Source organism: Torulaspora delbrueckii, chromosome 3 (assembly GCF_000243375.1).
Source record: "Torulaspora delbrueckii CBS 1146 chromosome 3, complete genome".
Classification (NCBI taxonomy): Eukaryota; Fungi; Ascomycota; class Saccharomycetes; order Saccharomycetales; family Saccharomycetaceae; genus Torulaspora; species Torulaspora delbrueckii.
The window spans coordinates 707520-734861 of record NC_016503.1 but is presented as its reverse complement, the minus strand read 5'-3'; the positions used below and the strand labels follow the sequence as shown (position 1 = coordinate 734861).

Below are 27342 nucleotides of genomic sequence, written 5' to 3'. Positions count from 1 at the left end.
GCAATTCATATCTGCATGTTATCTCTGACTCTTCACTCAAAATAGTTCATGTTTCCTAGTTTATGCTCCTTTATGTAGTCGGGACCATACTCTTCGTATTCTTTCTTGCTTATGAAGCTCTTCTTGTAATCAGTCTCATTCTGGGCGTATTTCGCCATACCTCGCCAGGCATCCAGCGAAGGATCACTGGATATATTGACATTGAACGAAGTATTGACTGGCAAAAATCCCGTGAACTCTTTTACTATCCTCTCTCGTAGACCTGGAATCTTTGCATTGCCACCAGTGACCCACACATTCTTCGCCATCTCTGAAGTGATAGAACTCATCTGGCGAGGTGACGCACCAAACTTACTTAACAAAACTCGTTCGCATAGCTCAGAGACCCCTGCCTGATCCTCACCACACATCGTTGGCTGGAAAAACACTTCAGGAACTCGTATACGTTCAACGTTCAAATGCATCTGATGTTGTTCATGAGAATTCTCACTGTCGTGGGGTCTAGGACCTCTGAGGAAAAGATGCAAAGTAGAGTTTCTCCAGTCATATTGGGCATCCATGGTATCTTCCTCTGTGAAATTAGGGTCATGCTCCAAAAGTTGTCCTTCCAGCTCCACGATTTCTTTATATCCTTCTTCTATCAACTCTTCAAGTGCTTCTGGATACTGTGTAACATCGTTGTAGACAGTCCAATCATCATCGTTGGCTCCAAAAGTATCGTTAGGATCATTGTCTATTGTGGCTTGTTGCCGAGTTCTCTTTGTGCCTCCACGTCCGGAGTCCTCTGCTAAAGTCGCTAGATTTTTCATTCTATTTTGTGACATTTGAGATTTTCTGTCCTTCATCTCATCACGCATTTTAAGTTTGTCCTTCCTCTTGGCTATCAGATTACTCAATTTTCTACGCTTGTCCTTAATCCAACCTTCAAGATCAATTTCACGCCATTGTTGTTCTTTGACCTTTCTTTCTTCCTCCTCTTGAGCCGCCCTTTCTTTCTCCTCTTTAGCTTTCTTTCTAGCATCGAGACTGGCCTTTAAAAATCTCTGTTTTCTTTTCTCTTTTATTTGATCTTCCGTCAAGCTTTCATCAGGGACCTCCACAAGATCAAACTTATGCTCATTCACATCTTCTTCTTCTACATCTCCACTCTCTTCATTTGCAGCTTGTGACTTTTTGAGGGATCTTTCTAAATTGTAAAGGTATTTCTTGAAATCACGCTCATCATCAAAGCCAGAATTTTGCAAGATGTGTAAAACCTTCTTTTTTGGTTGATCCTTCAGTTGTTCCTTAACTTGATTATAGTACTCTAACTCTTCTTCCTTTTGAATCAGCCTTTCTATCCTCTTTTGCTTGGCCTGTTCTTGCAATCTCTTACCACTTTCCTTTCTCTTTTCTGCCTGTATCCGAAGTTCTTCTTCAGTCTTTTGTGGCTGCAGGATCTCGACAAAAGGAGCCTCAACCACAACGTTCTTCGACTCCAATGTATCCAGCTTAAGGAAGCTTTTCAATTCTTCGTCATAATCTTGAGACACATAACAATAATCCTCATACATCGTTCTATAGTGGAAGTTTGATAACTTTGTTGGGAAATAAGGATATTTTAATGTCATTAGATTTGTCAGGTAATCTGCAGCTTGACTGCCACCCCAATTAATACGCTTTGCTTCAGTCAACATACCTTGACCATCGACGACAGGAATGATGTTTGTATCTTCATTCCCGCAACCTATTACAAGTCCTGTACTGTTTGCTGTAGTGTTTTGATAATAGGCAAATAAACTATCGATGCCAAACGTGACTCCGGGAACATTGAAGCACTCGAAGAGCACCTGGTACCAACTAGAACGTTGTGTCTGTAATGTTGCCAATCGTTCTGTTACCAGAATAGGATTAGAGATTCCATTATTTGGCGTTGAGCCCAAATGGTTGAAAGTATATTCCAAAATATCTTCAACGTAGTCCCAATTCGTTACCATGGGTCCATCGAAGGGACTTTTAGATTGTGCGCGAACTGCTTGGTCCAAATTTACATCGTTTCCAATGAAAGTCATTGTCTTCATCAATTTCCGATCTCTGAACCTTGTAATCCTATTAGTAAACACATGGCTTGGCGTTGCACGGTTGATGAGACCTGCTCGAAGTTGGTTTGAACCAAAATCTACTGCAATAGGAACATCAGGGGAATAAGAGTTCGGATCATCAAAGAACTCTGGCACTTCCAACAGCGGCGGTTCATCAATAACGCGTACCTTCAAAGGGGGTAAAGAAGAATCTCTTGACATGATGCCCGTTCCAGTCAACTGCAGCCACCTCACAGTTCTCTTTCTTGTAACTCACTGATGAGACAGGTCTTCAGTTATTAGTACTTTGTTCTTAAGACGTTGTAAACGACGCCAGTCTTTTCGGCGTCAGTAAGTGGATTCAAAAATGAACAAAGTTTATTAGATTAGTCTATAGAATCTTGAAAAGCTAATAGAAGTCAAACGGTAAGCTTCACCCTGGCTAGTGGGTTTAAATAAAATTGCTCCTCGTCCTCTTTTGAGAAAGGTGCCTCAGATTTGACCTGGACAAGCTTGTTTCTTACCAGACCATCGTTGTAATATTTATGAGCACTTCTCTCTCTTTCAGACCTCTTGCGACGATAAGTTTGGTATTCATCTTCTGTTAAGCATGCCAATAAAAAGTTTGCATTAATTACCAAAGCCATTGCACCCTTTTGACCAAACCCAAATGAAGTGAGACAGCATGCTTTGACGGTATCCACAGCAATTGCACGCGAAGGATAAACCAAATACTTATATTCTTCAAATTGGTTGTCGATGTTGTCAGCATTTTTATTACCAGGAATGATGCCGCTATTCATGATCTGAAGACAGCCATTCAACATCCAAGCACCAGCCGCACCTTTAGGATGGCCTGTTAGGGCTTTTTGGAAAACGGCAACGAGTGGATTGCCTTCAGCCCTACCCAAATGAGCCATCATCTTGTTCAAAATCTGTGATTCATTCTTCTCGTTGGCCTTCGTAGATGTACCGTGACAGGAGGCAACTCTCAGATCGTCAATTGATAGACCAAAAACGTTCAATGCACCTCTGAGCGGTGCAATTGTGGGATCGTTTTTGTAAAAATCTGTACCCCAGTGCATTTTCGCCCTTTGCAACTGGTCTTCTGCCAGCTCACGAGTGATATCTGGGTCTGCGCCCATGCAGAGCTCGTCTTCCACCCATCTTTCGATCTCTTTTAATCTGTATTGGAGTTGTCTTTTTCTATAAGCGACATTTAGTTTAGAAGCACCATACTTTGGTTTGTGCTCACTCTCTCTGGCGGCTGTCAAAACACCTTTGCCAGGTGCTGGTAGAGATCTACCAATTTTGTCAGAAGCAGTCGCAGTCATGCCCACAACCCCATAAATTGGTACACCCATTTTAACAGCTAAATCTCCTCTCATGAGAACCTGGACACCTGCCCCTTGTGATTCCATGAAACCATTCCTCGTAGAAGTAGCAGGTCTGCACATTTCCTTAGGTTCACGTCCTCTTTTGGCTTCATCAGTTGAGTTGGAAGTAGCGCCCATGTTAGCAAATTCATGGGATATATTCCCATGAAAGTCATCCACACCACCAACAAAACATATCTTGGCCTTTCCTGAGATAATTGTCTCGTATCCAGATTCAAGGGACTCAACAGCAGTTGCGCAAGCGCCTACTGGTGTTTTGATTGGACCACTAGAAGACAGCAACAGCATATTAATCCACGCCGCAATGACATTGATGAAAGTCTCCGGTAGAATATCGTTTTGCACCATTTCTTCCCTCGTTCTGTGCACTTGCATCAACTCGTGAGACTTCATACCGCCAATACCTGACCCAATACAATTGCCCACTTCCGAAACGTGGACATACTCATACATTTCATAAGGATCTGTTATCCCTGACGCAATCAAAGCTTCAGCAGTAGAAACCAAAGCAAAAAGGGTTGTAGGATCAACCTGAGAAGTGATATCGCTTGGTATACCATATGCTTCAGCATTCCAACCAGTTGGCACTTGACCAGCAACCATTCTTTCGATATCCAGAGCTTTAGGGATGTAAAGCGAGGCCCCTCTCACGAACTTGACCATACATTGGTCATCTTCAATGGGGAAGACATCGACCATATCACCTTGTTCTAGTTTATATTGCTCTGCAACTTCAGCGGATGTTTGGATTGGCTGCAAATCCTGGTCAATGATCACTTCCTGAAGCATCTGTTTCTTTGAAGGGTTATACCCATCAAATAGTTTGGGTTCGATAATACGAATACCAGTGTGCTCCAAAATTCTCATTTCATACTTTTCCTTTATCTGCAGACCATCTACAGGCTCCAAAGTTTGAGCATCAATCCAGCCGTTGAAGTCAGCTTTCTGTTTGTACTTTATGAGACCCATAATCCAAGCCATTTCAATGCATCCCTCCAGGGAAAATACACCAGTGCTCTCCATTTCCCATCTCGTTCTAGCATTGCCCCATGGACCAATTTCTGAGAAACCAGTAATCACCACTAAGCCTGAAGGATCAACAAGACCTCCAATTTTTGAACCATTGAATTCATCTCTCAAGGTTTGATACGCGTGTAGCTCTGGGTACTGTAAATTTATGTTACCTCTTGGGTTTATCTCTGAGCCTGAACGCGCGGTTGAATTCCCACATAGCTGATCGTCAGAAACCTTTTCCTCATTCAGGACGTTTTCGAGGCTCAACTGGTCAACCAAATCAGATTTTAGCGCCTGCAGCACAGGCAAAATGTTTGGCAGAGTGTGTAAGCCACCATTTAGGTCCGCTACAAGCGGAGTGCTATGAGCTTCCGTGACAATTTCATATGTCAATAAACCTAAGACATTAAATGCCGTCTCAGCTGGCGAGAACGTCCGTATACCCAGTTTGTCCAAACCTTTATTTAGAACAGGATCTGTTTTGTCTTCGTCGGTCCAGCCGTACATACAACCACAAATACTCAAGTGATCCTTCCACCCCTCGATTTGCCATCTGTTTAAGGTCTTGTTCAGGAATGCGTAGGACTCCGAAAGGGTTCCGCTTGCTCCTTTGGATCCCAGTAATGGCGATAAGGGTAGCAGTACGAAAGTTGGTCTGGTTTGCATCTGCTTGGCTTCCTTTGCTTCGACTAGATGTCCCAAAAGGCGCAAAAGGTTTATGGATACAGACCGTAAAGTAACTTCGTCCTGGGAACTCAAAGATGTTATTTTATTTTCGGATTCATGCACGTTGAGAGGCAGCAGGAAGTCAATATCATCGTACTCGGAATATATATGATCACAAAACTTCTTTATATCAACCTTTGAAGCCTGATTCAACGGAATAACCACCAACTTTGAATCTTTTGACCCGAACTTATGATAAATCTCCTGTAGACTTTGTGTGATTTTGCGACTAAACTCGCCAACAGCGACGATCACAGTGGCACCTGTCTGCAACAGAACCTTGATAATTTCAGAAATTAATTTAGATTCCAAGTTTGATATCAGCAATAGCGCAGTTTTTCTATCAAGCGAAAAACCACTGGAACCAATCTTTAAGAGATTGGATAGAAAGATTTGTGTGTAGTGCTTGTCATAAATCCATTCCTCGTTTATATTAGAATGTCTCTTGATGTGTAAGAAGGGAATGACACCTACTGGGATTGAACATTGATCGATGTTAGGTTGATTCGCAGCTTCGTGTTGGCGACGAACAGCAATAGGCTGACTATGCTCGGTTTTATTGTCATCGAAATTAATATCAATATCAGACTCTTCATCGGAGGAGCTCTCGACACCGTAGTCATGAACAACCACGTCTCCACCTTTTTCGTACATCGACTTGTTGATGGAAGATAATGCGTCACTCACTATGTTACGGAAGTATGACGCAATTTGATCGGAATTCTTGATGAAGATCAAAAGCTGCTCGTATAAAGATTCGAATTGACCCCATAGGTCATCTGGGTTAGAGTTACTCGCAGCCAGTGCGTATTGAATAATCTTGGAATAAACTCGGAACAGTTCAGTCTCGATCTTGTAGTAGGAAGACGAATCCATATCTAGTTTTGTTGAGACTAAGGAAGTGTCGCGTTTCACATCCTCGACACTTGTTGCTAGCGCGATCTCTTTGACATACGACCCAGAATTGAGTTCTATTGACTCGGTCATGTTTTTGTGGGTAGAGTTACGAAAAGCCATAGTTGATTGAACGTCATCGGCGTATGAAGGTTTCAGTTCCATAGAGTCTTTGCATTTTTGGCAAACGTCCAAAAGATAAGCTTTCCATTGGTCATCGCGGCATTGTTTGTCAATGTAGTATTGCAATATTTTGAGAGAGTTTGCATCCACTCGATTCAGTATGCTTCTGATATTTGCTTCTACACCATTTTTTGCATTGTGTGTATTTGAATGAATCAACAACAATATGTCCTGGCGAGACCAGTTCCAAGCAGAATCATATACACGAATCTTGGCGGGAGAAAAGAGGCGTTTGATGGATTCATTCAGGTAAAACTCCCCAAACTCAGCTTCCAAAGCTGTCATTTTGTCTTTGATTGTTTGAAGCTCTGAATCCTTTCTCAGTAGCTCAGACTTGTCATCCGATACAATCAGGCGTTTGTTGAGTACATCTCTTTGTTGAGTGTATAATCCATGTAATCCTTCATTAAAAGCATCATATTCTGCAGCGCTGATAACTGGCTTGACTTCGCCGCCTTCAGGGTCTACAGCACCCGAGGTAGCCTGGGCGGTGATGACCTTGATATTTTCAGTTACCGCGAAAGCCTGACAGCAGCTATCGATAAAATGTGCAGCCTCAGTTTCGCATGAAATCCTCGTTTTGAAGCTAGAATCCTGGTACGCCATGTAAAGAAGGATAGGATTTGAATCCGCAATTGACCATTCGTTTCCTAGATAATTTCTCACCCCGCTGAGGGACTTGAACTTACCACTCAAAGATTGACTCATGAATTTGATAACTTGTGCGAGCGTAACGGCACCAAGTGTATGTTGTTCCAATGATTGACACAACTCAGATAATGGGATATCTTCAAAACTATCATCCTTTAAGTTTACAAACTCCTTTATTAGATCTGATTTGATCTCATTCTGCAGCGTTGATTTACCGTGTGAGACCTCCTTAAGGCTCTTGTTGATATTCAGATCGGCGTATTTGCAACCTGGAAGCTTATTAGAAACCAGAGCGGTCACAATGTGTCTGGGTTGCAATGTCACACTGGAGTCAAAGGTATGCGTGCTTAGAGGTTGACTCACCGGTACGACATTGTTTATTGCGGTCTCAACGGGAGCCACAGGCTCCAATTCCTTTTCGATCTTTACACTTTCAGGTTTGCTCGATGTGCTAGCAGCGGGTTCCGTGCCATAATATATCTTATCCAAATGATTGGAAGTACAGTAAATCTCTCTTCTCATATGCCTGGCCATCTCATGACTTTCGTTTGCCCTAACTGTTCTGGCTGCCATGTTGGTCAAAATAGGAGAGGGACCAACCTCGATGATCCTCTCAGCCTTGAAATCGTTAATGAAAACATCTTGTGTCTCGATCCATCTCACCGGAAACGCAAATTGGTACGCCAAAAGTTCAGTCAACAAAGTGACGGCCAATTCTTCCTTATATTCGTCTTTTATCATAGTATGTTATTGTTTCCAGGTTTCGAACATAAATGATAAAAAATCCTGGTAGATTTTAGTACACCATGCTCATCGCTTATAAATAAACTCTGATTTTAATTTAAATTACCACCCGATCTCACCAGTTATCAGCCCCATACTACTCAACAAAACACGATGTCCTTGAAAGGCACATGCCTTCGATCACCGATTTCAGCAAGATCGCATTGTTACTCAGTATGGGACAGCTGGTATTTTTTTTGGGTTGTCGTTGAGTAACAATCGCTTCAGCCGCTCGTATATTTTCGCCGAATTCATCGTTCCCGCTGTCACGTAAACGACCCAGCACAAGCCACAAGAAAACCAACAGACCTTCCTCCAACAAGTCGACCGTTCAGGTAGAGTTCAACGCTTCGAAACGCCATGGAACCTAGAATTTTCCGCCAAATTACAGTGGCGGGATCGAGACGTGACTCGTGGATGAACTCTTGGCGGTTCGCCAATTCGTGAAACGGCCAATTCACAACAACATACAACCCGTATCATCCAACCTTAACGGCGCTCGTAGCTCATACTTTTCCTCAGCCTCCGAATCTTTCATCAATCAATCACCGCAATACGCGACATTCTTGTAGCATTTTCCTGAATATCAACACAACATTGCCATGACGGACAGTACCGATGGGATTATAATGCACGACAGTAATCTGATAGCGTGGAAAGACCTTGGGCGGTTATTCAAGATGTCAACTTCATTGTATTTATTTGCTTATTCTCCAAACTTTTGACCCAGAACGACTTAAAATGCGGGTAATGATTTTTCGCAGCCACATCAAATAGCGAATTGTAAATAAACATAGTTTCAGGTTTCACTAAAAGACCGCCTGAATAGCAATTAGAATATCATTTGTTGAGGTCTTATAAGGATGGGATTACTGTGCGGCTCTTCGTCAGCTTCAAAGAAGCCTATTGAGAAAAAAATTGTGATTCTGGGCGATGGTGCGTGCGGTAAGACGTCGCTATTGAATGTGTTTACTAGAGGTTATTTTCCCAAAGTTTATGAACCAACCGTCTTTGAAAACTATATTCACGATATTTTTGTCGATGGCAAGCACATCACGCTTTCGCTGTGGGACACTGCAGGTCAGGAAGAGTTTGACCGGTTACGATCACTATCGTACTCCGACACGGACACTATAATGCTGTGTTTTAGTGTTGATTCTCGTGATTCATTGGCAAACGTCCAACATAAGTGGGTCGGAGAGATTGCTGATCATTGTGAAGGTGTGAAATTGGTGTTGGTGGCATTGAAATGTGACTTGAGAAATACTGAAAACGAAACAAACGCCATAACTCCAGGCCTTATCAATCAGCAGCGGTCTGATCTTGATAACGGAAACAGAAATCTAGAGGAATCCGTGCAGGATAACCACAACAATTACATAACGTACGAGGAGGGCTTGGCAATGGCAAAGAAGATAGGCGCCCTTCGTTACTTGGAATGTAGTGCCAAATTGAACAAAGGTGTTAACGAGGCGTTTACAGAGGCTGCTCGTGTGGTGCTAACGGATGAGCCAAAGGGTAAGAAGAACACTGAGAGTGACGGTTGTATTATAATGTAGGAGAGTTGCAAAAAAGGTATCTTTTTTCTATATAGATTTTAATATAGGCTTTTAATCCATCTAATAAACAGAAGAAACTATACCATATCTTCTTCGCCTTTCAGTATGTCATCCAAGTACATGGAAGGTGCTTTTCTCTTAGGCCTGTCTCTAGGTTTTCTTTCATTGACAGCCAGACTTCCACTAGAGTCTGCTGAGTTAAGCCCCAGTGACGATTTGTTCCTCTTGTGATAGCCACCGGGAGTTTTCTTCTCTTTTCTCTCTGGTGAAGCTGCTCTCTCTGGTTTGTGCAATTCGTGGCTCAAGGCTGGCGTGGTTTTGTCTGATGACAGTAGCGAAGTATTTGATAAACTACTGTGATGAGATGGTTTGTCCATTCGAGATCTATGACCTTGTTGCTGTGCCACTTGGATGGTGGGTGATATGAATAGAGAGTTTCTATTGTAACGCGGGAAACTATCCTGAATCGGGTTGAGTCGTTCCTGAGGAAATTCCGGTACATACTCAGGCAAAGAGTCCCAAGACGTAGACCCATTCAAATTACTCTCGGTCTTAAGTAAGCTGATTTCATTCCTCTTGGTTTTCTGATCATCTGAACCCTTAAAAGCTGCTAAAAACTCCTTATCGTCACCATTGTCGTAGAATCCACTACTCTCACGGCTATGGCCCTCATAGCGATCTCCCATCATTGTCTTCTTGGCGATTCGACGAGACAGGTGGCTTGTGATCACAGACCACAATAGCATTCCAAGGAAGATCGCCGCTACAATACTTCCCACAGCGATAAACACGGTCCCATTAGGCCTGTGGTCCGAATCCCATATATTGGGGTTACCAGCAGGCGATGGAGGTGTCACTGTGGGGGTATATGAAATCGTGGAGGAACTCGCTGAACTCTCATCGGTGGCCGTTGCGGTTTCAGAAGTCGCACTTGTAGTGAACTTGGGCAGAGCCTTCACTACAGCATCCATCGTTGACATCCTCTTGCTAGTATACTTTTAAACCATCAGCAACTCATCAAGACTATTAATACAGCTCTCCCCATCTATATAGTGTATATATGTTTCGTTGCTTACCGGATCGGGTAAAAACGCTTTAGGGCCCTGATAGAAACATTTCGTTTCAAGAATGAAAATTCAAAGAAAGAATTTACTGAATAATAGCAGGTTAGGAGATCTGGACTACAATGAGGCTCAAACTCGATCGATTTTTGACCGATTCATCGGCTCCTTGCCCACTTTCAATAGCGTTTCAAACGCGTTTTGACAGACCTCTTTGTGAGTCTCAATAAAACGCTATATAGCAATAGCGGTAGTCGCAGTTGTAGAAGTATATATAGATCTCTGTTTTCTACACTTCTTGTATTGTCTACTCTCTCTCACTATCTCACTTGTTCTATCGCGAAAGCGTTTGACAAAACCACTCGATCATTCAAACATGGCATACCTGTGTCGAAGCCGAAACAAGAGATGGGACAACGGGCCAACTACATACCACCACTTAGTTTCTCTCCCGTGGTTAGCACGGATGTGTCCCTTTACAGATCGGGCTACCCTATGCCCTTAAACTATGCTTTCATCAGAGACCAATTGCACCTAAAGACTATCATCTACGTTGGTGAGAAGGATGAACTTTCGCCTGAATACGCAGAGTTTCTAGAGCAAGAAAAAATCCAGTTTCACAGGATCTACATGGACTCATGTCGTGATCCGGACATTCAAGAACGTATGGATCAAGTACTGCAGTTAGTGCTGGACGTCGATAACTACCCTATACTAATCCATTCGAACAAGGGCAAGCACCGCGCAGGCGTCGTTGTTGGCATCATTCGCAAGTTATTACAGGGTTGGTCTGTTGCAGGTATATATCAAGAGTATGGGATTTTCTCTGGTGGTCTAAAAGGTGAGGTAGATCTTGAGTTTATCACTATGTTCAACACCAATCTGGTTGTTCCAAGACGGAAAATGCCCGATTTTGCAACTTTTCGCCCAGCGGCGTCCGTAGAGCGAGGAAAAGTTGACAGGCTGCACTAACCTGATATGACTCAGAGCGCTTCTCGCCTGTTTATAATAATCGATTATGTTCTAGCAGCTATAGATACTCAGGTACCAATAAAGTATTCCAATCGCCGCGATGACTTTCGATCTATCCAAGATAGTTAGACCAAAAATTTACAACTTAGAACCATACCGTTGTGCTAGAGATGACTATAAGGAAGGTGTGCTATTAGATGCAAATGAGAATGCTAATGGCCCAGTGCCTAGGGATTTGGCCGGTTTAAATTTACACCGTTATCCAGACCCTCATCAGATTGAGTTCAAGACTGCCATGGCTAATTACCGTAATAGAACCAGCTCTTTCAAAGATATTACACCATTGACTGCGGAAAATTTGTGTCTGGGAGTTGGGTCTGATGAAAGTATTGATGCGATCATTAGGGCCACTTGTGTTCCAGGTAAGGAGAAAATTATGGCTATGCCACCAACTTACGGCATGTATTCCGTCTGTGCTAGCGTCAATGACGTTGAAATCGTCAAATGTCCTTTAGTGACGAGCGATAATTCCTTCCAAGTCGACACTGAGGCTGTTTTGGATACTTTGAAAAAGGATCCATTGATCAAATTAGTCTTTATCACTTCTCCTGGTAATCCAACAGGAGCCAAGATTGAAACTTCTAGAATTGAAAAAATTCTGCAGAACTGGGATCAAGGTATTCTGGTAGTCGACGAAGCATACATTGACTTCTGTGGTGGTTCAACCGCACCTTTGGTAAACAAGTACCCAAACATTTGTACTTTACAAACTTTATCCAAATCCTTTGGTTTGGCTGGTATTAGAGTTGGTATGACATTTACCTCCAAGGAATTTGCGAAAGTGCTCAACTCTATGAAAGCGCCATACAATATCTCCTCTATCACATCTGAATACGCTTTAAAAGCTGTCGAGGATGATGCTTTCACTGCAATGGAAGAAAATGCCAAGGCTGTCAATAAAGAGAAGCAACGTTTGTTGAAGAGCCTAACTTCCTTAGATTTCGTTGATGATCAATACGTTGGTGGTATTGATTCCAATTTCCTGTTGTTAAGAATCAACAAAGGTGACAACAAATTGGCTAAGGCACTATACCGGAAATTGGCTACCGAATCTGCGGTGGTTGTCAGATTCAGAGGTACTGAATTAGGTTGCGAAGGTTGTTTAAGAATTACAGTCGGGACCCCAGAGGAAAATGACATTCTTATCAGAGAGTTCGCGAAGCAACTAAAAGCTTTGGCATCAACTTGTTAAATGATTATTAAAATTCTATTACTAAGTTCATCGGCATTAGATAATAGCTTTATAGAGTACAGTATCCTTTCACGCACCTGGGATCTTTCTTTGCTTCTTTAGATATTCACCAAGTTGTTGCTTGGTACTGAGTTGCAAACCTAGTTCAACCACTGGCGCAGATTGAATTTCCTCCTTGCCTACAGAATAGCCAGTAGAACTTTTCTCTGGTGCATGTACTGCCCTGCTGGTTGAGTTCAAAGCATGAATCTCTTCGCGTAGACTTACTATCTCATCCAGGAGGTTTTGCCGTCTTGCGGAGTCTTTGACCAATTTACTGACATACGGGTTGTCTTGAATCCGCTGATTCTCTACAGTACACAGCTTAAGGATCTGAACCAACTCTTCAACGTGCTCAAACTTCTCTGTCAGCTTTGACATTTTTTGACGCAGTTCATGTTGCATCTTCAATTGGTGATACTTGAGTTCCCCCAGCTCTGGGTTACAGTCAAGTGTTTCGCATTGATAGTATTCGGTTTTGGCCTTTCGCAGTTCTTCTTTTAATGGTTTTGTATCGTTCAACTCCAATTTGGCCAAATCCTGCTGTAGCTTCTCGATCTTTTGCAATTTATCAACAAATGGCTTTGTCTCCTCGGTGATGATGGCCTGAAGCTGTTCTGATTCCGGAATTCTCCATGTATATATATTAGAGATCGTCTTCTTGCTTCTGTTCTCTAAGTAGCGAGTTGACTGATCCACCATGAATTCGTTCATCTTGCTGGCGTTTTCTCGTAGCACAGACATTTCTGCAGATACAACCTGGTATGTTTTCTCGATAGATTTCATGATTGGATCACTTGAGCTGTATTGCAATTGAGTGATATTTGCACCTGTGAAGTAGGATGGAACGGGCTTCGGTTTGTGTTGCGTAGCCACATATGATTCCTCGTTCTGAAATGTTTGTACTTCGAAATCGCAAGATGCAGGTGAAACAGTCTGGCAGGCATTGTCAGAAACTTCAGGGGCCTGTACGCCTTGCGTGACAACAACTTTTTCTTGAGGCTTGTAATCGCTGGTGGGAACCGCCTTGTCGGCAGTGTTCTGCTCATCGTCGTCTTCCACTAACTGAGCACCGCCCATGGCCGCTTCAAGTTCTCCCTGTGTAACATCATCAAGGGCGTCGTAAGACTCTTCCCGAGCCGAATCTGCCTTCTCCAAGCTCTCGCTGTTAGGAGTTTTTATGAGGTCCTCACGAGGAGCAACGTCACCACCTTGAGAACCATCAACATCAGAAGCGATAGCTTCTTGTATTTCTTTTGAAGTAAACTCCTCTGGCTCATCAGTCATCCCGGTTCTCTGCTGTTCACTTTCATTTGCTTCTTCCTCGCGATCTTCCTTACGTTGAGAGTCCTTGTCATCCGCATATGGAGTTGCGTCAACAGCAGAGCTTTTTTCTTCAGAAACACCTGAAGCATCTGATGCGGATTCCTCCTCCATCTCAGCAGCACTTTCAGTCAGTGATTCAGATAGTGACTCTCCTTTTCTGTTCTCCGTTAAAGCCTCCTTTGGCTTGCTATCCTCACTTCCTTCATTGCCAGCAGAAATCTTAGCGAAAGAGAATCCCGAAGGAGAAGCCTTATCCAAATTATTAGCGAACGCTGAAAATGGAGAGTTCCCTCTTGTTTGATCCGTAAATTTTGGCTCTTCAAACTGGTTTAATTTTAGATCATCACTAGATACCTTTGCTCCCGCTTTGATGCGAGCAGTGATTGCTGAGATAGATGAGTCTGAATAACCTGCTTTCGCAGGTTGTACTTGCACCGAAGGAGTTTGCTCAATAGTCGAATCAGATAGGTCTGAATTTGTATTGTCTTGCGTATCATCCGCCGCCTCCGTACTCTTCCGTGATGGCATCGCATGTTCTATTTCCTTACCTTTAGGCTCGAAAGTAGCTGTTTCTGCACTGCTTTCACCTTGAACGTTTTTTTGAAAATCAGATTCTTCACTCCCACTGTGTGAGTCAGGTTCAGACTCAGATTCAACCTCATTTTCTGTTGCACTGATTTCATCAGCTGTAACATCATTCGATTTGAACTCCTGTTCAGATGCGGTTGCCAGCTTGCTTTTGAGATTGAAAAGCTCTGTATCTGCTTTGCTAGCTTCAAGTTTAGCAAATGGTGATTGCGTAGTATCCAACTTAAAAGGTGATGATGTCTGCTTTTCGCCTTCATCCCCGCTCAAGCTAGCAAATGGCGATCGTTCATTCTTTTTAGAAGTAAATGGGTTTTCGCCTGCGAACTTACTAAATGTGGAATTGGCAAAGGGGCTTTGTTCATTTTGAACTTTCTTGTCGATAGTACTTAAAGCACTAGAACCAAATGCAGGTTTACCAAATGTAGGCTTCGAGTTTAAATTCCCAAATGATGGTGCACCGAAGGCAGGTTTTGAATCCGAGCCTCCGAATGATGGCGTGCCAAAAGCGGGTTTAGAATCAGCGCTTTCAAAAGATGGTGCACCGAAAGATGCTTTAGTATCCGAGGAGCCAAACGCTGGTCCGCCAAATGCTGACTTTGTATCAGAGCTCCCGAAAGATGGTGCTCCAAATGCAGGTTTTGAATCGGAGCCTCCGAAAGATGGGTTACCAAATGTTGGTTTTGAATCGGAGCCTCCGAAAGATGGGTTACCAAATGTTGGTTTAGAATCCGAACTACCAAATGATGGTGCTCCAAATCCAGGTTTTGAATCGGAGCCTCCGAAAGATGGGTTACCAAATGTTGGTTTAGAATCAGAACTACCAAATGATAGTGCTCCAAATCCAGAGCCTCCGAAAGACGGGGTGCCAAAAGCTGGTTTCGAATCGGAGCTTCCAAAAGATGGTGCACCAAATGGTGATTTAGAATCCAAGGTGCCGAATGCTGGTGCGCCAAATGCTGACTTTGTATCAGAGCTTCCAAAAGATGTTTGACCAAAAGCTGGCTTTGCATCCGAAGCGCCAAATGCAGGTGTGCCGAATGCAGGTGTTCCAAATGCTGGTGCGCCAAACGCCGCTTTATTACCATAGATGCTGAACGGCTGGGCGGCAGAATCATCTTTCTTATTTGGAACTTCGCTAGTTGGTGCATCGCTTACCGATGAGCCGAACAATGGCTTTGACTCGGCCTTATTCGAGGATTGCATTTCAAAGCCGGAAGAACTATTATCGTTGTCGGTGGACTTTGCTTCATCAACATCTGTTGTTTCTTTCTTGCTTCCAAGACTCAGGTCACTTAAAGACACAGACCCGCTATCTTTATCAGAAATTGAGGTAGTACTAGTTTTTTGTTCTATAGTTCTTGAGGAAGCCTCTTCCACGTTCGGAACACTGAAGTTACCGCTTTTGATAGCTGATGAGTGGTATAGCCCCACGATTTGTAGATTACCTTCGTCGTTTAGAATGTAAATCAGCGGCAGTCTATCAATCTTATCAACTCCAGGACAAGGATCTGTTATGACACCATGCGTGCTAACGTCGAGGGACACACCGATTGGGTTAGTGTCGTTATCTGTAGTCTTACTTATCGGAAGTACTGCTCTTTCGCTGTCCTGTGATGGTTGAATGACCTCTTTAGAATCCCAGATCGTAACTTCACTGGAGCAAGCCGAAGCCAGTACGTTGATAACCTCGTATTCCGGGACTGGCTCTTGTATGCGTATATTGTAGGATGTAGGATACCGCAAGACAGAACCAAAAGCGGGAGTCATGTCGAAAGATTCACTGAAAGTTGGCTGATCAGCCGAATGATCCACTATGAAAAATTTGTGATCGTACATGACATCTTCGTCTGTTTCTGAGACCTTCTCACCAAAAACAAGCAGCAGCTGATTCTTGTTCAATACTTTGATGATATTTGGATGATACTGGTCATGAAACTCGTCCATTAGCTCTTGAGGAGCCGAAAGCTTCTTAATTGTCTCATGGTTGTTTTGGAGATTCTTAACCTGCACTGAGTAATCGTCTAATAGCAGGTACAGCTCATTATCCATAATATCGAATGATGCCAGATTATCCGCTATTGATGAAGAAAGGGAAGACTGGGCCAGGTTGTAACTAAAGAGTTGATCGTCAATGGTTATTGCAAGCAAGCTCGATTGGAATAGTTGTGCTTGTGAAAGTGCCTTATCGAACTTATAAATGTTTTTTGGATCGTTTAAGCTATTCTGATCGACAGTGTATACGGACCCATCTTTGCAGACTATTACAACGTCTTCACTTACTGAAAACTTGACCATCATCACGTCTTTCAATTCTCTTTCCCAAAGAAACGATATCTCGGTATTCTCATCATTCTGAATGAATTCCCTTAGTGATTGTAGATCCCCGATGACTACTTTGCCACCGGAAGTAGCCACATAACGGCACTTTTCATTGGAGATATCGAGGTTTTGTAGTGAAGTATAGGGCAGTTTTTCATTGTAAGATGGTAAAATAGTGGCTTGACCAAGTTTCTTGAAACCAAAATCCTCCGAGGTTTCGGTACTCACCTCTTCACCAACTACACTCATCTTTGGTTATTCTATTGGTACGGTTTGTCTGCTTGTTTATATTCATTACATCTCGTCTTCTAACGAGAGCCCTTTGCTTGATGATCCGATGAGTAGTATGTGAGTGTGCATCACGTGACTGAAAGAATTGATAAAGATGCCAACTCATATAACATCTGTATCTAAACAGATCTAGTCTTCTGCTTCTTGCTTCTTTGGCCTAAGTCTCTGCTTGGACCTGGTGGAGAATGAAATGACCGATGTAAAGCAAGACGTAGATCTAAGTTTTCCTACATATTATATTCGACCGTGGAACAATCATGAATTATTTTTTAGAGTATTCTTTATAAAAATGGACGTCATTATCTGGATCCCACACCACTATTTAAATTTGTTTACATCCATTTATTTTAGAATTGGAAAATTGTGAACCACTTGAAATATACATATTGTTCAAAAATATTACCAAGACATAAATGTCAAAAAAATTCCTGCCCATTGGCTCTGGATGGAAAGACCTATGCAGTAATCCACTAACCTTTAATGAGAATGTTCAGAATGGCGCTGCGTTAAATCGTAATACTTAATTGCAAATTACATCTCGTCTCAATGCATCAGTTTATGGACACAATTGATTAAAGTCAAGATAACTCTAATCTAGAATGGTTAGGTTCTACCTACCTTGAAAATGAATTCAATCCTAATTACACGGCAACATAAAAAGCGTTAAGAATAATTTAGATAGTAAATGTGATAATTGAATCATCATCTCCCAACTTAAGCGGAGAAGGACAAAGAGCTACCAATCTTGTGAACTGGTTCAGACAAGTTCAAAGCATTGAAAGAAGCACCGACACCCAAAGTGACACCTGGTCTCAATTGTTGCTTGTAAGCCAAAGCAACAATACCGGAGTCGGCAACCTTAGCCTTGACTTGAGAGGTTGGGTCTGGCAAGTACAAAGTAGCGAACTCAATGTTAACATTAGCTAATTGCTTTGGAGTAGAAATGGCCTTGGCACCGACTTGCAAGATTGGGCTAACCTTTTGGAAGAAAGACACAGTGGTCAATTGAGCGTTGTTGATGGAAAGACCTAGAGAGTAGTCACCAGCAGAGTAACCCAAACCAACGGCGTAACGGGACAAAGAGCCACCGGTGATGTCGTAGCCGATTTCAGCACCACCAACGATACCTTCGTGGGCCAAAGTCAAGTCACCGACGAAAGAAGGACCCTTCAACAAGTCGAAGGCACCTCTAGCGGTGAAGAAAGGTTGAACAAAGTTAACGTTCAACTTAGCAGCCTTGGAAACACCTGGAACCAAAGAAGTAACCAATTCACTCTTCAAGCCTGGAGTAACATCAGCCAATTCAATCTTGGTGTTCAAATTGTTAGAGTTGGACCAGCCCTGAGTCAAAGTCAAACCAGTAGCTTTGTCAGAGACCTTGGTCTCAATGTTAGCAGCCAATGGGCCATCCTTAACGGTCTGCTTAGCCTTTAGGTCGAATTTGACACCATTCTTGGCAACAGTGCTGACATCGACAGCAGCGACAGAAGTGTGGTAAAAGTCTCTGTTCAAGAGGTCGTTAACACCCTTGTTGATATCGGAGAAGAAAGGAGGAGCCATCTTTGGAAATAAATTGTTCTATATGTGTGCGGTATCGGGTCAAAGAAGACAAGAAGAGTACGAGAAAGTTAAGTGAAAGTAATTGAACCAACCAACCCCCTTTTAAACCTCCCAACAAAGAATACAAAATACGGAATTTAATGCCAGGTGCACGCGACGGGCTAAGAGACAGGAAGGATCTCTGAACCCAATCAACATCGAACAATTGACCGCTCGCCGTGTGGCATACAAGCAAACAAAAGAGGAAGGGAGAGTGAGAGAGAGGTGCTCCCGAGAGCCACCACGACTCGTTTCCCATGTGCAGTGAGCATTAGTTCACAAGCCCAATTCACTGACGTTAGCTCTGACGCTGCATACGTCCCATATGGGAAATTCGCGATTTTTCATTGGCAGCGATCGGATTAATTTGTTGGATTCCGTACCCTAAGGGCTTTGAACATAGGGCTTGTACCTCAGAGTTAGGGCTGACCAGGGCTGGAAAGTTAGGGTATTGCTCATCACGCGACGCAAGCAAGCTAGCAAGGGAAAGGCCCTCTTTGCTAGTAGACGTGTATACGATGAACAGTGATACCAATAACCAGATCTTGGACAAGTGCTGGAGGACCCTAGTACTGGCGATCGACTTCGTATCGGGATGGTAGAAGGTGATCATAAATTAATAGTCGAAACAGAGACTGTAGAGGCCCCGGTATCTAGTCTACTGATGGCCAGTACTGGCACAGGAAATAATGGGGCAGGTGGGAATGTCAACTGTGCGAAAGTACAACTTAAAGACGCGTTAGAACATGGTGTGCCTCCTGCGGCGATTAAGACAGTAACTGCAAATTCTCTGGGCTCAAAGAACGATGCCGGTTTATTAAAGAAAAACTATTCTGTCTTGCCTGCTGGGGCTTCCTCAGTGGCTCATGACGGTCTCACGGATAGTGGGTCGAACATCAACCTCATAGATAACAATCCGTTATCCCCTCATATATCACAGGCCTCTGTGCGTAATAAGAAGAGCTCTTTACTAATAGATTCGGCGAATGATAAGACAGCAGAGGGCGATGATGTACCGAAAGGTAGAGGTATGGAAGGTGATAAGACGTTGAGGAAGCATATGGAGGAGATTGCCAATGCTAATCGTGATGACGTTGAAAGTAAAACGAATGGGGAAACCGAACACAATGTATCGCGCTCTGCGCAATCATCGAAAACAAGTACTACGGTTCCTACACCACTGATGTTACCAGTAGCGACACATGCGATCGCCGGAGCAATTGTACCGCCAACTTCAACGGTGAGTGCTACGACTGGAACGCAGGCCAATAGACCTACTGAGACAAAACCATCCAAGATCATCGAGAGACCGCCAATAACAGCTACGAACTCACGAGACGTCCTGTTGGATGACGAAGTACGGAAAAAAGCTGTTAATGGTACTACTACTGGTGGGGTCAACGCGAACGCCGATCTGGCGTTGAAAAAGAGTTCAACAGTTCATTCAGAGGATATCCATCACGATCTCGATTCTCTGCAAAAACCAACGAAGGCAGATTTTTTTGCGGCAAGATTAGCGTCAGCAGTAGGTGAGAATGAAATCAGTGATTCAGAGGAAACTTTCATTTACGAATCGGCGGCTAATTCTACTAAAAATGCCATAGCACCACCGGCCTTTGATCAACATAACGACCATAGTCAACAACTACAGCATGGTATAGCTTCAAAGATGAGTGTTCCAGTGTTAAACAACAATGCAAAATTGTTGTCTCGGTTGAAAAATACAAGACACACCAGTATGAGTGCTCTGCCGATATCAGCATCAACAAAGCATCTTGCTAATGACATAGCGAATAGAAACGAATCACTGGTTACTAGTACACCGGTGCCCAATCCTACGAGTTCGGCCCCAAACGATGATGCGGCCAGTACAAAGTCCTCAGATCATTTGAACGGCGCTAAGGTGAATGATTTGCAATCCGTTAAATCAGTACACTCAGAAATGCGCTCACCAGATAAGAGACTCAGCTTGACTTCCATGGGTAAGATGAATCCAACAGGTAACCTGCTTAATAATGCAACAAAGAACGGTCATACGTCTAGGAAACCATCAGTATCGAATTCCACTTTACGACATGTTTCATCCACGCAAGCGGGTACAGCGAGAGGTAAATTCGTCACCAAGCCCGACGGCGACAACAATAAGCGAAATCTGCGCACCACGGCTTCAAAGATTTTTGATGCAAATGGTGCCCCGCTTAGAAGGTACTCGGGAGTTCCAGATGATGTCAACTTGGAAGATTTCATAGAGCAGTCGAATGGGCACTATATGACAAATCCTAGCAACCAAAGAGATGACAGGACTCGAAACTTTCTGGAAAATAATCACAATAATGACAAGAGGTTTAGTCGTGACATGACGGAGCCATACAACAGAAGCGCGATTCAGGAGGAAGAAGGCGAAAACGACCGCGATGAGGATGACCTTCGTTCTATGTTTTACTACAACCATAGAGGCGACTTGGAGGCCAGACCACAGATATCTGATTATGAAGAAGACGGCGAAGGTATTGACGACGACAACCATGATGACAAATATTACAATGGATCGTTTCGAAATGGATACAATGGCAATGGCAGCGCCAATTACGATAATGGTCGACCAACGAGACTTTTAGAATCTCAATTCTCACCTTCGGATATGCATTTCGCACCACATAATTTTAATCAGCCAAATCCAAATGGAGCCCAGAATGCACAGTACAATTCAAATGCGAATGAACAAACTCCGCTAAGAATTAGAAAGCCCCTCTCGAGAAATCAGTTAAGTTACTCACCGCACAATTTCTACACTAGAAAATCCTCATGGGCTAAAATCAGGCATTGCGTATACTTTACGTTTATCGTTATCTCTTTGTTGACAGTTGGGTTCATCCTTGGTTTCCTCTTAGCTACCAACAAGGAGTTACAAGGTTTCAACATAGTTATAATGGACAATATCCTATCAAGTTCAGACGAATTACTCTTTGACATTACGGTGACCGCCTTTAATCCAGGTTTCTTTGCCATCGGTGTGCAGGACGTCAATCTGGACATTTTTGCCAAGAGCAGCCACATACCGAAAACCATGATGTTAGAGAGCGGCTCTAATACCTCTCCGTCGAGAGAAACCATTCTACTGGGGACAGTTTGCAGTCTCGAAACTCCATTGAAATTCGAAGGCGGTTTCCTCAAAAGAAGCTACGACGTTTCAGTTTCAACAGTGAAACTACTCGATCCAGGTTCTAAGGCAGATAATCCCGACGATGATGAAGGCAAGAAGGGTGACTCGCAAAAGAAAGACGACGTTGCCAAGTGGAAGTCGCTTATCCAGCATGAGTACGAACTTATAGTAAGAGGAAGCATGCAGTACAAGATTCCATTTTTCAGAAGTAACAAGTCCATTGCCGTTCAAAGCAGCGCAGATGTTCATCCGGGAAAGGACGGCGACGAGGAATACAACAAGTTTCTCCTTCTATAATAAAACCGGTATTTAATCTCACACTCTACGTACCAAATAGCATTGACTCAACGAATTGAGTCGCAACTAATCACTTTTCAGCTATTTGGTTCACTAATTGCAGAATGTATCCCATATAGGTTGTAGTTCGGTCTTTTTTTAGACCTAGCCAGCCCGTTTTCAAAACAATAAGCACAGAAGCGCATACTCAGATCTCTCGAAGGAGACTCGCGACTAACGGGCACTTACGCTAGCAACTCACATAAAAACCATGCGAAAGAGTCGACGCTGTCGCGTATCTTGTAAATAATGATAGGATATTTTTGAAATTCCCAGGTCAGTGGCCCTTTAGACAGTCCCTTTCTGCCTGTTTCATAGCTTCTAATTTTCTTTTTTTGCGATTTTTCTTCATATTCGTTTCATCTCCAAAGTGAGACTAACCTGAAACGTCTATAGCCAGGCACCTCTAATTCCACCATTAAGGAATATATCAAGCTTTTCCTGAGTCTATTATCCATTCTTTGATCCTCTTTTCCTCTCTTAACTTCGCCACCTCAGAATTTCGTGACTGCGATTCCCGATGGCCCAGCAGGAGGAGAAGACGGCGACGACACCTAGTATTGTGGAAATCCGATCAAGGTCGCCTCGATCACTGCAGACCAGGAATACCAAGAATCTTTCATTAAACATAAGGGACAAGAAGGTCAGCGGGGCGGAGTTGGAAGACTTGGACAAGATACCGAGTGTTATTACTAAACCCGTGGTGATAGGCACAACGAAACATCCGATGGTGAGCCAACCCATACGTTCCGACGCCTCTATCTATTCGCTGCCCAGCGGTAAGAAGTCTGGTTCGGCTTCTCCCATTTACGCTACTAATATCTATGGTTCATCGGCGAATTCAAACAAGATTGGTCGGGTTCATTCCATGTCTTTGTCTTTGAAGACTGGCGAACTTCTGCCTTCTTTGGGTGCAAGAGGACGTTCCCAAACCATATCTTCAGCCCTAGAGACTTCTACTCCGGAAGTTGGTCGTTTTAATATGGACATGGACAAGAAAGAATGGATATTGCCTAATAAAGGAGAAGTTGATAGTGAAGAATTACTTCATCCAGATGTGTTCAAGAAAAATGCTTACCCTAATGGCCCCTTGTTGGTTGTTCCACCAAACGTCTATCTCTACTCTGAACCTACATTGAAAGAGATTTTACAGTTCGATGTGGTGATCAATGTTGCGAAAGAAGTTACTAATTTAGGTCCTATGTTACCGCAAAAGAAAGCTATCTCTTATCACCACGTAAATTGGAGTCATAACAGTAAGATATCTGTTGACTTGGATCGTTTGACTGATATTATACACGAAGCGACTACTCAGAACAAGAAGGTATTGGTGCACTGTCAATGTGGTGTTTCAAGATCTGCATCATTAATCGTCGCATATATCATGAGGTTCTTTCAAATGGGGCTGAATGATGCCTACAGTCATCTAAAGCGCATCGCCAAGGACACGAGTCCGAATATGGGGCTCATATTCCAGCTAATGGAATGGAACGAACAACGAACTAGGATCACCAATGACCCTCAAGGGTCTGAGCATGACCTGAGCAATACGAACTTGAGCTTTGGCATGGTCATACCCAATGCATCATCCTCAATAAACGATCTTACCATTGGCTCACCAGAATTGACCCCCAGGACACCTGGTGATTATTTTAACAAATTTTCTGCATCGTCATCGTCTACCTCTACATCGAGTAGCACCTTCGTTGGTAATCAATCAAATTCTAAGCCCGTGACAATATCTACCAATCTTTGCGATTATTTGCCCACAACATCAGCTGGCCCAATTGCAACTTCGACCGATGATTTTTGGACTCAAAGCCTGTAATATCCTCATTTAAAACTATACACGCCAGTGAATCTGCTGGACAGTCATTCACTATATGTACTCTACAATCTGTACTCTCATTTGAGTTGTAAGTATACATCAAATCACCTAGACTCATCTAGTCAATTTTTCAGTATTGGTGTGAATATTCTCTATTTGTGAGGCATGAACCTATCCGCCTTTGTGCGAAAAGCGAATATCTGACAAACCAAAAGAGGTATTGAGCGCAGTGAATGAGGTAAAATCGACAAGCCAAGCGGCAGAAATGAATGAACATGTTGATCCTTCTGTGAAGAAGAGGTCGTTGAGTAATTACTTGTCGAATGTGAACCTAAGAAGAGAAGAACTCGAAAAGTTAAAGAAGAGACAAGATGAAGAGAAACAGCAACTGGCTGTACAACAGGAGCAGTTGAAGCAGGAAGAACAAGAGAGGGAGAAAGAAAGACTTGTTAAAGAACAACGCGAACAAGAAGCCCTGCGAAGAAAGGAAGACCAGCAGAAGAAGACTGTTCCAACTGAACAAGCAGAGATAAAAGAGAATGACATACCGCAACAAGCTGCTGTTAAAGATAATGAAAGTAACTTGAGAAGCCTTGATCTAAATGTTGAAGAGCGAAGGCGATCAATCCCAGGCGATAAAGTGGGGGACGCTGTAAATACATTCAAGGATCATAATAGTCCACAGCCTGGCACATCATACAATGCACAGGAGATAGAAAAACCCAAGAGTGAGACAATTTCAAGAGATGATTTACATGCTATGCTCAAAGAGCCCAAGATACGACGCAGTGGTGTTGTTGCTGGAGACAACTGCGAGGATGAAGGAGCGATCGATAAAGAACCCAAGAAAGAAGAGCTCAGTGAAGAGGAGATAGCCAGCGATGCACCTACCGAGCCTGCTTCACCTCCGAAACCACGTCGTCGCAGATTAATAAGAGGAGACCGACTTTCGTCCTTATCTCCACGACATTCAACTTTCGATAATGAATCGGACTCAGAGCTATCCGACATAGATGAGCTTAAAAGCCTAAAGATTTCCAGCAGCTTTATACATGGTGACTCATCACCGGTGAGAGATTCCCACGATAGCAGGCACCGTTACCACCAGCCATCATCTCCCCGCTTGGTACGGCGCTCCACATCCCCAGGACGTGCTAAACACCATATTGCGGTTCCCAAAGCGTCGAAACAGAAGAAAGGGATTTATAGAGATGCTGGTGGAAGGACCAGGCTCCAGATTTCATGCGACAAAGGCAACTACGAGCAGGCAAAGAAGCTTATTGAGGAAGAAGGTTACGATGTGAATGATCAAGATAATGCCGGAAACACAGCATTACACGAAGCTGCTCTTAACGGGCACCTTGATATCGTCAAGCTATTGATCGAGAATGGCGCTGATGTCAATATGCAATCGTTTGAAATGTTCAAAGATACGCCGCTAATAGACGCATCTGCGAATGGACATCTTGACGTTGTCAAATATCTTTTATCGCATGGGGCAGACCCAACAATATGCAACGCAAAGGGATTAACGGCATTCGAATCTATAGAGGATTCGGATTTAGATGAGCAAGAAAGAGATATTGTTCACGAAATAAAGAGAAATTTGAGAAGTGCAGCAAGAAACTGGAAGGATGAAAAAGCTGTGCCTGGCGTACTTAACAAGAAGGATAAACACCTGAAAAATCAGTCACAGCTTTCCCAGCGATCAGAAGAGTTATTGGGCGATTTTGAGTTCTTTTGGACCGATATCACCTCGAGAGCTGGTAAGGAAAAACTCTTCAAGGCATCGAAAGAAGGCAAGTTATCCTACGTAGGAGCTTATCTCGAGAACGGCGGAAAGATAGATCTGAAATCCTTTTTTGAAGCAGTAAAGTTTGGTCACGAAGACATCGTGAGTTTGTTCCTAGCATTTGGGGCGCCTGTTAATGCTGTATCGAAGAATGGGACTACTGCGCTCATCTGTGCTGTCGGAAGAGGTCACGTCGGTACGGTAAAACTTTTATTGGAAGCCGGTGCGGATCCAAGTAAGAAGGACAAGAATGGTCATACAGCCTCGCATTACGCTGAAAATAGTCCAATGGGTGTTGTAAACACAGAGGAGATTGAGCTTTTGGAGCAAGCAATTAAAAAATCCAGCTCGCATGTAACCTCAAAGGAAAAGTGTATTAAGAAATCGCTTGAGCAAGCACATGTTGAAGAAAAAACCATTATAAACAGGCAAGAAGATATCACGGATAACCACAAGGACCAAGAAGATGATGAGAACGTTATCAGTATAGCAAGGAAAAGAAGGACAGTGTCTCCTGATAGATTAGAAAATAAAAGGCAAACCCTATTAAGTGAAATACTGTCACCTGAGGCAATAGAACCCAGAGAGGCTGTTAGCCCCCAAAACATACGCGATTCAAAGACTAGCGAGACATCAACACCAGAGCTTGAAAGTGTAAAGATACCTGAACAAACACCAGAAGAAAAAGAACAGCGATTGAAAGCAGAGGAAGAGTACATACAAAGGAGGCTACTGAACAAGAGAAGAAAGGAACAAGAGCTTTTGAGAAAGCTAGCCCTTGATGAGGAGAAAAGAGAGAAGGAAAGGGCTCAACAAAAAATTGAGGAGGCCAAGAAACTTCAAGAAAGGGAAAGGTTGAAACAGATTGAGTTAGAAAATAAGAACAAGGAAGCGGAACTTGTCAGAAGACGCGAGATAAGATCTTTGTATCCGATAGGACTGCGACTGGTGGACTTCAATAACGCCGATGACTATCATGACTACTTGCCATTATACTTTGCTCAGGTGGGAGAAGACGGCTCCAAATACGTTCTCGATTTACAGGTCTGTGTCATTTTGAAGGATACCAACTTTTTATACAATGAACACAACATTCAGAACAATATTCCTGTACAATTGAAACACAAGCGACAACTATGGAATATTATGAAGTTCATCTTTTTGAATGGCGGTAAAAATGCGTTCGACTGGAACTCCTGCAGCCTACAAGATAGAATACAGTTTGAGTTGCAAGAATACAAAAAATTTTCGAACTTGCCCCTGCAATGGATTAAGCTCCAGGATATATGCATCAGCGATGTCTCAAAGAGACAACAGATAGAGCAAGGCATAGTACAAATAGTCCTAACTGACAATATCGATGAAGCATGGGACATTCCTACAGCAAAAGAGCTCGCGATCGAGACCGTACAGCCTCACTTCTTGCCCAATAAGTTTCAAAAGAGACACACAGTTACACATATTTTACAAAACCACAAAACTCAACCATTGTGGTGACCACTAGGTACC

The 27342-nt window shown here is 43.1% G+C and overlaps 11 protein-coding genes across 11 annotated transcripts; 6 read left to right on the top strand and 5 right to left on the bottom strand.

Annotated features, from left to right (window-relative positions):
* Positions 1–32: 32 nt before the first annotated feature.
* On the bottom strand, positions 33–2282 carry ARP5 (actin-related protein ARP5; the record flags this gene model as incomplete). Its single annotated transcript, XM_003680466.1, has 1 exon — positions 33–2282. One exon carries the CDS (start codon positions 2280–2282, stop codon positions 33–35), a length of 2250 nt encoding a protein of 749 aa, XP_003680514.1.
* Positions 2283–2479: 197 nt separating this feature from the next.
* Positions 2480–7666, bottom strand: TDEL0C04130 (uncharacterized protein; the record flags this gene model as incomplete). The annotated part of the gene is made up of 1 exon (XM_003680465.1): positions 2480–7666. The coding sequence occupies one exon, from the start codon at positions 7664–7666 to the stop codon at positions 2480–2482; it is 5187 nt and encodes a 1728-aa protein (XP_003680513.1).
* A 905-nt stretch (positions 7667–8571) lies between these two features.
* RHO3 (Rho family GTPase RHO3) lies at positions 8572–9267 on the top strand (the record flags this gene model as incomplete). The annotated part of the gene is made up of 1 exon (XM_003680464.1): positions 8572–9267. One exon carries the CDS (start codon positions 8572–8574, stop codon positions 9265–9267), a length of 696 nt encoding a protein of 231 aa, XP_003680512.1.
* A 77-nt stretch (positions 9268–9344) lies between these two features.
* On the bottom strand, positions 9345–10247 carry TDEL0C04110 (uncharacterized protein; the record flags this gene model as incomplete). The annotated part of the gene is made up of 1 exon (XM_003680463.1): positions 9345–10247. One exon carries the CDS (start codon positions 10245–10247, stop codon positions 9345–9347), a length of 903 nt encoding a protein of 300 aa, XP_003680511.1.
* Positions 10248–10736: 489 nt separating this feature from the next.
* Positions 10737–11300, top strand: OCA2 (Oca2p; the record flags this gene model as incomplete). The annotated part of the gene is made up of 1 exon (XM_003680462.1): positions 10737–11300. One exon carries the CDS (start codon positions 10737–10739, stop codon positions 11298–11300), a length of 564 nt encoding a protein of 187 aa, XP_003680510.1.
* A 100-nt stretch (positions 11301–11400) lies between these two features.
* Positions 11401–12552, top strand: HIS5 (histidinol-phosphate transaminase; the record flags this gene model as incomplete). Its single annotated transcript, XM_003680461.1, has 1 exon — positions 11401–12552. One exon carries the CDS (start codon positions 11401–11403, stop codon positions 12550–12552), a length of 1152 nt encoding a protein of 383 aa, XP_003680509.1.
* Positions 12553–12621: 69 nt separating this feature from the next.
* On the bottom strand, positions 12622–17073 carry NUP159 (FG-nucleoporin NUP159; the record flags this gene model as incomplete). Its single annotated transcript, XM_003680460.1, has 1 exon — positions 12622–17073. One exon carries the CDS (start codon positions 17071–17073, stop codon positions 12622–12624), a length of 4452 nt encoding a protein of 1483 aa, XP_003680508.1.
* A 756-nt stretch (positions 17074–17829) lies between these two features.
* On the bottom strand, positions 17830–18675 carry TDEL0C04070 (porin; the record flags this gene model as incomplete). The annotated part of the gene is made up of 1 exon (XM_003680459.1): positions 17830–18675. One exon carries the CDS (start codon positions 18673–18675, stop codon positions 17830–17832), a length of 846 nt encoding a protein of 281 aa, XP_003680507.1.
* Positions 18676–19309: 634 nt separating this feature from the next.
* Positions 19310–22174, top strand: VAC7 (Vac7p; the record flags this gene model as incomplete). Its single annotated transcript, XM_003680458.1, has 1 exon — positions 19310–22174. One exon carries the CDS (start codon positions 19310–19312, stop codon positions 22172–22174), a length of 2865 nt encoding a protein of 954 aa, XP_003680506.1.
* A 559-nt stretch (positions 22175–22733) lies between these two features.
* On the top strand, positions 22734–24041 carry SDP1 (mitogen-activated protein kinase tyrosine protein phosphatase SDP1; the record flags this gene model as incomplete). The annotated part of the gene is made up of 1 exon (XM_003680457.1): positions 22734–24041. One exon carries the CDS (start codon positions 22734–22736, stop codon positions 24039–24041), a length of 1308 nt encoding a protein of 435 aa, XP_003680505.1.
* A 265-nt stretch (positions 24042–24306) lies between these two features.
* On the top strand, positions 24307–27330 carry HOS4 (Hos4p; the record flags this gene model as incomplete). The annotated part of the gene is made up of 1 exon (XM_003680456.1): positions 24307–27330. The coding sequence occupies one exon, from the start codon at positions 24307–24309 to the stop codon at positions 27328–27330; it is 3024 nt and encodes a 1007-aa protein (XP_003680504.1).
* Positions 27331–27342: the final 12 nt, after the last annotated feature.